We start from the raw sequence: 9,888 nt of genomic DNA, 5'->3' as shown, positions 1-9,888 counted from the left end.
TGAGGGGGCGATCCCTCGGCGGCGGGAGGACCCGTCCCTGACGAGGTCTGCTGCCGTTCCCCTGCCCCGTGCGCAGCCACGGACGATGCTGGCGTCTCGTCCGTGCTGCATGCGTGCGGTGTGGGTTGACTCTCCCTCTGGTTTTCCTGATCTTATTTTCCTTTAGCACATTTTATGGTGCAGCTGGCGGCCACAGGAGGCGGCTGGCCCGGGGAGTGGCAGTCTTACGTGTTGTGGGGCACCCGGACACTGTTACCCAGGTCTGACACTGCGTCAAGGCACTTCAAAACAAGCGCGCCTTTTCAGAAATTACGGCATGTCGAGTTATTTGAATTGGTCATGTGAAAGGTTTTGGATGTACTTCTGAAGCTCTAGGAAGGTGTGCAGTTTTTGAACGTGGCCAGGGAAAGGTGAGCGCTGTGTAGGTGTCCAGAGGATGAAGCAGAAAGGAGCAACCTCTAATGAGTATTCTATAGTCAAATAGCACCTTAGAATCAGGAATACTTTTTTTTTAAAGTTACTCAGTTGTGAACCAGAGGCTGCAGCTTTCTGGCCAGACACAATGTCCTGGGCAGAGCCATTTCCTGTTATTCAAAGCGAGCTGTTTCACTTTGATACATTTGTTATGTTTTTGAGTATGTTTCTCTATTGCAGAGGTCAGGAATGCTTGACATAGGGCAAAAGGGTGGTTTCAAAATCCCTTGACAAGGTATGTGTGTCCCAAGTGCTATGTCATTCATCAGCTGATTTCATCTACCAATCACTAAATACAGTGTGATGTGGTAGATGGGATTAGGGACCAAGACAGAGAAGAGAGGAACTGCCAGCAAATGACAGGGTAACGCACAGCACCCTAAAGATTCAATAACAGCCAACTACAGAATGGCAAAATGGAAATGTGACAGATTTCACAACCAGCGAGATTCCCAGTCCACTCGAGTAACTAGGTTTGGAAAAAGGCAAAACAATACCCTGTGCCTCACTGTGGTCAATAAATCTATTCGTATTGGTTTTTATGGAGAGATTGTTCAAGCTCTTTGTTTTCTGTTCTTTTCCTCTTGATACCATAAACTAGGAGAAGTGGAGGGGAAACTAAGTGGTATAAAAAATGTGGTCCACATGAGGAGGTCTGCTGAACTAATCACTGAGCTTGTGGAATGGTTTGTTTTAATTTAGAAAGTATTCAGCAACAAAGCATAGAACAAGAGGACACAGAATTTGAAATCCAGTGCACTTAGACTAATAGTGCTTCCTCAGTATTCAATATAGAGCTTTGCTTCCAAATGCTCTCTGATTCAGGAGAGCAACAGCTTTGCTTGTCAATCAGGAAAACAGGCCATGAAAATGAAGTGGCACTAAGTACACTGTGCTTAAAATAGAATGCCTTTTGCTCGAGAATCTCAAAATAAAACAGAAGAGACTCACCCTTCACAATGCTCTGTAAAAGGTAGCAATATTATACTTCCCTCCCCTCCCCCAACAGGATCTGCAAGATTCTTGAAATATTTTTTATTAAACAAATATTTTTAAAAATCTCTGACTCTCAATAAATACTGCCTTATAAACAGCATATCCTGATTTAAGCAGTCTTTAAAAGATTTGCATGTGTTTTTTCTCCTCCCTTTTCTGTATTTGTGAGATTGTTTCCAGTGAGGGAAGAATGGGCTGGCACTGGCCACGATCTTTCAGTGCAAATGAGTAACTATGATGCCTGTGTTAAGCTCCACATACAGCAATTTGAGAATTAATCTGTATTTATAGAACAGTAACATTTATATGCCAAATGCCCTTCCAGGGGCAAGAAGAGCAACCAATAAGAAGACAAAATGTTTTTTTCTGGCTTCCTTAAAAATGAAACATACTCTTTTTTTTTAATTAACTGTGATTCTTCTTTCTCTGTGTGTGTGTATACACATTTTTGGGTCTGCCTTCTTATTCCAAATAATAAATTTCCTTGACCTATGTAAGTCAAAGTGAACATCAAGGGAGAGCTTTCAAAAGTAGTAAACTCCTACCAGGTATATGAAGGTGTGCAGAAAAGGAAAACCTTATTAAAGATGCTACTGAACTGTAACCTCAGCACATACTAGTTGATGTAGGACATATATAGAAATGGGTAATATGAATAATCATAGAGTGGCTTGGGTTGGAAGGGACCCTAAAGATCATCTAATCCAGCCTGCCTGCCATGGGCAGGGACACCTCTCGACTAGCTTACGCAATCAGTTGAAGATTTAAACTGCTTTCACATGTTATGAAGTATCAGGAAATGCAACCATAAGCCATAAAAGCGCTGCTCGTTTCACTTCTGGTGCTTTTGTGTTTTGCTATTATTTTGTCTCATATGACCAGGTTTTATTTGCTGTCCTCTGTTATACCTAGGTCTCTTTCAGGTTCACTCATTTCCTGGAAATTCCATGTGAGTTGACTTTGGAGAAATTTCTTCTTTGGGAGCATTGGACTGTGTCTTCTGTAGCATGACAGTCTGATGCTTCTGTTCCCTCTAGGTTGTTTTGCCTGTGTTTTTTCTTGTCTTTGGTATGTCTTTATTCTCCTAAGCTGGTACAGCTGCAGATTTCATTAACATTTTCTTAACTCTGTGGTTTTGGTCACATTATTTCATCTCTCAAAGACCATCCCTGGAGAATCTTAGGCAAATCACCACAAACTAAAACTTTATCTTTTGTTATTCTCTATTTAAGGCTCTGCAGACTATTTTAGATCTACTAGAAATGCCGTTCCTATGCCACCCCATCCTATCATGCCTCTCAAAGCCATTTTCAATTATTTTTTCATGCAGAGGCTTGGGTAACTTGCATAGTTAGTAAGAGTATGAATTTATAGCACAATAACGCTCGCTCGTCTCAATTCCTCCCACAGCACTATACCCAGTTCTTCCTACTGGTGTGGTGCATCTCATCAAGCCTGAGGGACAGCCAATGGCAAATGCTGGGCAACACCTCTAGGGAGGAATTAAGGGCATCCCGATATGACGCTTATTGTTGACACAGTGACAAGTAGCTTAGTTCAGCTTGTCTTCTAACACTGCTGGCATCTGGTAGCAATTAGAGTAGCTAATTCCATCAGCAGAGAGCCTACAGAAGCTGAGATTTATGCTGACCTCCAAGTTATTATATGTAGTATATTAAGACTGAGGAGGCAGACAGATGCATAAGCTTGAAGCCATAAACATCATTGCATGCAAAGTGCAGATGACTATGTGCAGCTTTTTTGGCTTCCTGAAAGTCACAAACTCACAATAACCGTAGCTTTTGGGGTGGGCCATGACATCTCTATAGACCGAGATTACTTCAGATGGGGGCCATGTGCTCAGAAGCTTAAGCCTGCATGGCATATATTCAAACTGACCCTCTCCCTCAGGCTTCTGTGCTTCAGATGGAGTCCTAGTTCACTGGTGAGATACAGAATAGCGAGAAATTATTAATCCTTTGTGACATTTTCTTCTTAGTAGACCCAAGCAGATTTCTTTTATGTGTAAGTATGACTGAATGTGTAGGAGAGAATTGATTTTGGCAGGAGCAGAGTGAAATGCAGGTGGGGGGAATCACTGGGAATGGAGAATTGCTTCCTTGGACAGACGACAGCACAAAAGAAATCACAGCAATAGAAAGGAGAGAAAGAAGAAAAAGGATCTGAGAGCAAGTAGGTTTTACAGAATAAAGTGAGAAAATGCATTCAGATCCCCAAAGGGAAGGAAAAGGTAATTCACCTGCAAAAACACCAGTTCAGCAGTGGCAGTTCAGAGTAACATATGCTTTTATTATTGCATAATTAGTGACTGCTGGATGTTTTAAAATGCACTCATGTCAAATAACCATCTTGTAACGTACTACTAAGTAGGTCTAAGTAGACCTTTATCTTTATAAGCTGCAATTTGAGATCAATCATTAGTCAGAAAGCACATAACCTACCCTATCTATACAGCCAGAGCAAGAACTGGAAAATAAGTGACAGGGCAATGTGGAATCAACAACCCGGCCAAAGTATGTGTGGCCTTGTGTCTCACGTGCTTCAGAGTTTGCTGGAGACTTACACACAACCGCCCCCACTCCTGAAATACTTGAAGATTAATGGAGATAGAGTTGGAAAAATATTGTAGCCATTTTACCTTATCTAAGGCTTTTTTGCCTTGCACAGTAAACTCGCTAGTGACGTGGTCTGAGTCTCTGTTGTGCTATGATACCTACAACAGCTCCATGAGTTGCTGAGGAAGGGGGGTGGATCCAGAATGATGGTTGACATTTATAATATTTAAAATACTGAAAACACATGGATACAAAATTGCATGCATCTGTAGCTTTTATCCTTACTCACATTCTGTGTCACTTTTCTTAAAGTGTAACCATTGGGTTAGGTGACTGCTGATTCCGTTTACCACTCAGTGGGGTGAGCTAACGTCCCTGATTTACAGTATGTGGAAATTAAATGAGAAATTTTGTAAGATAAGACAGAAAAAAAAGTTAAAAATAGTACAAAAGAACTTGATAGGTCTTAAACACTTCATATTTATTCTACATTAAATAAAACAATTTTGGTTCAGTTGAGAGACTGATGGGTCAGATAGAGGATACCAACACTTCTAAAGGAAGATATGTTCTGGTTAAGTGATCATTAAGTACATATGTATTAATTATGTTGTAGTAAAACCATATTCTGTTAAACAATTCTCAGGTGAATAAGATACATTATCGGAGGTATGTATTCCAAGGGTCTTATTGCACAGCTACTGGCTAATAAAGGTACTTTCAGTAAGAGAAAGATATGTTTTATACCACCAAGTACAAACTGACTGTCTCCTTGGGTTTATTACACAGCTTCTCCTCTTTCCTCATTAAAAAACAGAACACAATATCAAACAGAAAATAAAGCTGAACATTATAAAATGTGTGTCTTCAGTTCGTTTCATTTCAACCCCAAAGCAATCCATGCGTATTCTTTCTTTTCAGTAAGAGCAGGTAGAGAAAACAAAACAACAATTAAGAATCAAAAAAAAAAAAAAGGAAAAAAGAAAAAAACAAACCCCCCAACCACACATTTGTTCTGTCATTGCAAGAACTAAAATGCTGTAATTCTGCTAGCAATTTCCATGGCATGGGAGGAAACACTGTGGACGGAGTCTCACTTCCTCTCAGTTTTGTCTGCTTGCACTTCACGCATATATGACCCAATGATATGCGGAGGCACTCCATCCATCAGCAGTCTGAAGAACGAAAGCCCACCTGCAAACAAGGAATAAGACAACATTCAGATTTAGGTTGAAAATCCCTACAGGAACAACTCTGTAGCTTTATTTTCTGATGTAAGCAACTAAGATTTAGTCAGTCCCTACTGCATACTTTATTTTGAGATGTCATAAAATTCATCCCTGTTCAAAAGTCTGGCACGAGAATTAACCATTGTTTAATCTCTGTGCTATACAGAACTTGCCTGTCCTCTTTCACAGGGTGAATTTCTTCTTTAGGGTGTCATATATTCATTTATCTTACCCCATGCAATAGTCTATTGAAAGCTTCAGCTCAAGTAGCCCTCCTAGATTTCCATCAGGCTGGGTGGAGTATAGTCAGAGATGGAAGTCAGCCCAGAGGGAACAATGTAGAAAACAATTGACTATGATGAGTGGTAGAAAACATGCAGAGACATTCCAGTTATTCTAGTGTTGGGTCTTATAATGGTTTATAAGTATTTAGCAAAATATTTACCATGTTGCTTGAAAATAACAGGTGAGATGACATATGTAAAAGAATCACATTAAAAAAGAAGGACTTTAGACAGAGGTGCCTTTAGACTGCAGAGAGAGGTGATGAAAGTCAAAACTTTCATCTGTGGGGAAGTCTGAAGATTTATTTTGGATTAGCTTTTGAATAAAAAATAGACCACATCAAGTCACCTGAAATTCAGGTGTTTATCCCCTGGTAGCTCTGGAGTTTTCCCAGGGCTTGAAGATACTGGTATGTGATCTCAAAGGACAGACTTACTCCACACTTGTGGCCAGCATCTTCCTTAGCTGCAGCAGTGAGTGTCCATGCTCACAAGTCCTGCTGACAAATTGGGGCCTGTTGTATTCAGCGCTTCCTCCAGCCCTGCCAAAACTTAGTTTCTTGTCTCTGTGAAACTGTTTTTATTTCTTTCCCCGCCCTAATTTTCTGCTTTTATGATGACTGGATAGTTGGAGACAATTTTCACCGAACAGGTATTAGAAGTACCATTCCTAGCCTTTGTGCTTTATGACTGTGGCTTAAACAGCATGAGTAAAAAAACTGAACCAAACCTGTTTTAAATCACTGCTATAACAGAAACTTGGGCTTACAAGAAAGCCATTGGAAGTACTCAATTTTTTCTTTAGTGTTCTGGAAAAAGGGATAAGGCAAAAGATTTTTGAAGACCGTTTAATAACTTTAGCAACCCAAGACAAAATATTTCTTTCAGTGTCCAGAAAAATATGTATGTAGTGTCTAACAGACCATCTGGAGAACCCCAGGACCTACTGATGTGGAAGCAGTAATTTAATACCAATGATCCAAATTACAAGTAAAATTTCATGCCGTTGATAAAAAATGTCATGGAAACTAAGCACATGGGTGTTTCTGTTAATTTCATTGAAATTAAATGACATTTGGAAGTAACAGTGGGAAAAGAGATAAATATTTTGCTAAAAACCTCAGAGTCTGCCCTTTGTCAAGGTGAAGGGTAGTATTTGTTGTAAGAAATTTATGTATCATTACTATTCCTTATAGAAACCTGCACAAGTGTTCTGTTCTGCAAATTGCAAAACTATCCACTGCACTTACCTTCTGAGCCTTTTCTGGAACACACCAAAAGCTTTAAAGCAAAAGTACATTGCCAGGATGAAGATATGACTGTCTGAATGCTTCAGCTAAATGCAGCTGAGCTGATACTTATATACAGCATTTATCCTGAGTACAGATTTTAGGAACTTAGCACCTTTATTAACACAAGGATTATCCAATTAAAGTGCTATTAGTTACTAGTGATTACGAGACTGAATGATCTTATTTGACACTGTCATTGTTGCAGAACTGTTCACTCCCGACATGAGGTGGATGCACAATACAGACAAAAAAAAGAAACAAGCATGCTTTTTAGCATTCTTTTCAGCATTCTTTTCAGCATTCTTTTCAACTCATGTAGTGCAAGTTGTGATATGAATAATTCGTTTTGAAATGAAATTACCTGTGGAATAAATATTTCATTTATGTAGAGGTATATTCCTATATGAAAAGAACTGACCATAGATGCAAAATGTTCTTTTATTACTTGCATTTTATTCAAGCTAATTAATCATGCTAAGTCATGCATTATTAATTTCCTTTGAAACATGCACTATTAGAAGATAGTGGGATATACTACTAAGAGGAATTACTGTAACAAGCAGTTATTATTAAAAATTCTGGATTTATATACGTTAAAAATATCCTGCTACTCATTTGAAAAAACATTTTCATTAAGTGAAATAATGAAAATCATGCCATACTAGGCAGACGTTGTATGACGTGTAAACAGACATAAGCTTCATATGCAAGAGTCATATGAAAGCTTACCTTAGGTGACAATATACATTCAAAATTCCTTACTGTGTAACTAAGGGAGAGAGAGAAAGAAAAGTAACAATTTAATCGGAAACACAAAAGTAGAGAGAAAATTTTGAGTGAAATTATATTTGTAATTATGTCAAGAAGATGTTTTAATCCTTAGTCATGTAAAATACATAGGAATAGAAGCACATGAAGAGTAAATGGTAGGGATCCAGTTCCACTTCAAAATTGTCATTAATATGTAAAAGCTATATTAATATGTACAAGTAACTATAACTCCTGTAATTAGTCTAAAGTATAGATTGGAACCAAATTATGCAACTGACATTTATGATAAAAGTTTCAAATGTAGCTTCAAAGAAGCTAACAAACATATATATATATAGTATTTTCCACCAGGGAAAAAAAGCACACGCATAACACTGAAGCGTATATATATATATATGTTGAAACTGTATAAGGCAAAATAATCAAGTAACAGACTAATTACATACCTGTACACTAAAGTATGTACTTTGTCACATATCCACGTTTACATTACTGAAAGCATGCTATTTACTCTATAGGAGCCCTTGTGTTTAATTAAACATTTTGACACTATTAACCACTCATATATATGTACATTTATATATGTCTATGTATATAACAGCTCTCAACTTTGTACTATTGTAGCCTTTTAAGAAAAATACCTCTAAAAAAATTACTTCAAAAACTACAGGAACATTATCTAGCCTTATTTCTTGACATGTTTTAGGTTTGAAGTAGTAAATTTGTATGCATAATGTACTTCAGACTGATTTCTCAACACCTCTGTTATTTTAAAAACTCACTGTCACTAATCTGGATTTGGGCAAGGATACAAGCAAACAGATTTCTATAGAAAAACAAATTCTTTAAATGTCACTGAACCTGAATTTGAAATGAGTTCTAGAAGAAGTGAAGTAAAACCATATGCTTATAAGTAAAACATTTTCACTAATTTCAGCTGGATTGAGATTTCATCCTTAGGTGCTGTACGTTAAGGACAATCATGGGTTATCATTCTGAGCACTAACTTGTATCCAACAACTGATGTGTAATAAATAATTACACATTAAGTGTAATTAAGTGCCTTTTAAGTACAGCATATGACTTTACAATATTTCTGTTCTTTCAGTAGTGCTACAAACTAACTGAGAGTTGTTTTTTTGAGATGCAAATTCTGCCTCCTGGAAAGATGTAAGTGTTCTGGTCAAAGGTAGTCACAGTCATTAAATAAATTCTTTATAGGTACAGGTAGCTCTATACACAGTGGCAAATCAGAAATATGTCTGAAACCTTTGTAACTCTGATGTTAAATACCCTTATTCTTGATTAATTTGGCCTTCTTTGCTCATGTGACATAGACACTGTATGCCATGAGACACTAGCTAGTTTAATCTAAAAAAGCAAATAAATACACACTTTGCATGCAGAAAATGCGTTTGCATGTGGAAAAAGAGGAAGGGAATGGGAATGGAATGTCCAGAGGAGTATGCTTATTATAAACCTGATTATTCCCCGCCAAGAAGATGGGTTCTCCTGGGTTAATTACTCCATGATATATCACTGCAGAATTAGAATATTTATAGTGGTATTTATTCGCATTTGAAATTCTTTCCAGTTGATCTTAACATCTTTCAAAAAAAAAAAAACCCTCTCATACAGCATCTTCTGTAACATCAACCTATTACAGTGATCCCCAACCTTGATTCTGCTCTCAAGATAAACATTCTCCAAACCCATTTATTTCATGATAAAATAAACATGACACTTTATCTGCGTCTTTCCATTGACCTTGGTGAAACTGGTTCCTCAGTAAGGAACCTCAGTTCCTTACTGCCTATAATGGGAAATCTACAGTCATATTTAGGGAGCTACCTCAGCAAACTTAAAAGGTAGGTACCTTATTTTCCATAGTAAGATGAGTACGAAATGTGTATGGTGAAATTCTGCATGATGTAGAAGATGCATCATCTTTCAAGATATATGGAGACATTCTTTTCTCTATGATCTATTACATGACTTTTTACACCACACATATTTACAAAAAAACCCCCATTGTATGTGCAGTTGTACCGAGCAGCTCATATGACTGCCATCTTTAAGATCACTCAACAAAACTTAAAACAGAATGAGGTACTATCTATCTGAAATAAGATCAGTACATGAAAAACCTTTTTGTGAAGACAGAATAAGGTTTTATTATTTTTACTATTGTGCTCCTAGCTATCACTAGATTTTTTTTCAGGAAATGACCATTGAATTAAGTAAAAATTAAGGGGGATGTGTGTTA

The 9,888-nt window shown here is 37.6% G+C and overlaps 1 protein-coding gene across 1 annotated transcript in view; it reads right to left on the bottom strand.

Annotated features, from left to right (window-relative positions):
• Nucleotides 1-5,045: 5,045 nt before the first annotated feature.
• MYBPC1 (myosin binding protein C, slow type) overlaps nucleotides 5,046-9,888 on the bottom strand; it is a 76,126-nt gene continuing 71,283 nt past the window's right edge. The window contains exons 28-29 of the mRNA XM_008935657.1: nucleotides 7,581-7,620; nucleotides 5,046-5,240 (exon numbers count right to left, since the gene is read on the bottom strand). Coding sequence (XP_008933905.1) covers nucleotides 7,610-7,620 — 11 coding nt within the window. The 3' untranslated portion in view covers nucleotides 5,046-5,240; nucleotides 7,581-7,609. The remainder of the gene's footprint in view (nucleotides 5,241-7,580; nucleotides 7,621-9,888) is intronic.

The sequence above is a fragment of the Merops nubicus genome, unplaced genomic scaffold (assembly GCF_000691845.1).
Source record: "Merops nubicus isolate BGI_N331 unplaced genomic scaffold, ASM69184v1 scaffold4282, whole genome shotgun sequence".
In the NCBI taxonomy this organism is placed as follows: domain Eukaryota; kingdom Metazoa; phylum Chordata; class Aves; order Coraciiformes; family Meropidae; genus Merops; species Merops nubicus.
Note: the sequence above shows the minus strand (reverse complement) of the source record. Positions and strands in the feature narration are given on the sequence as shown.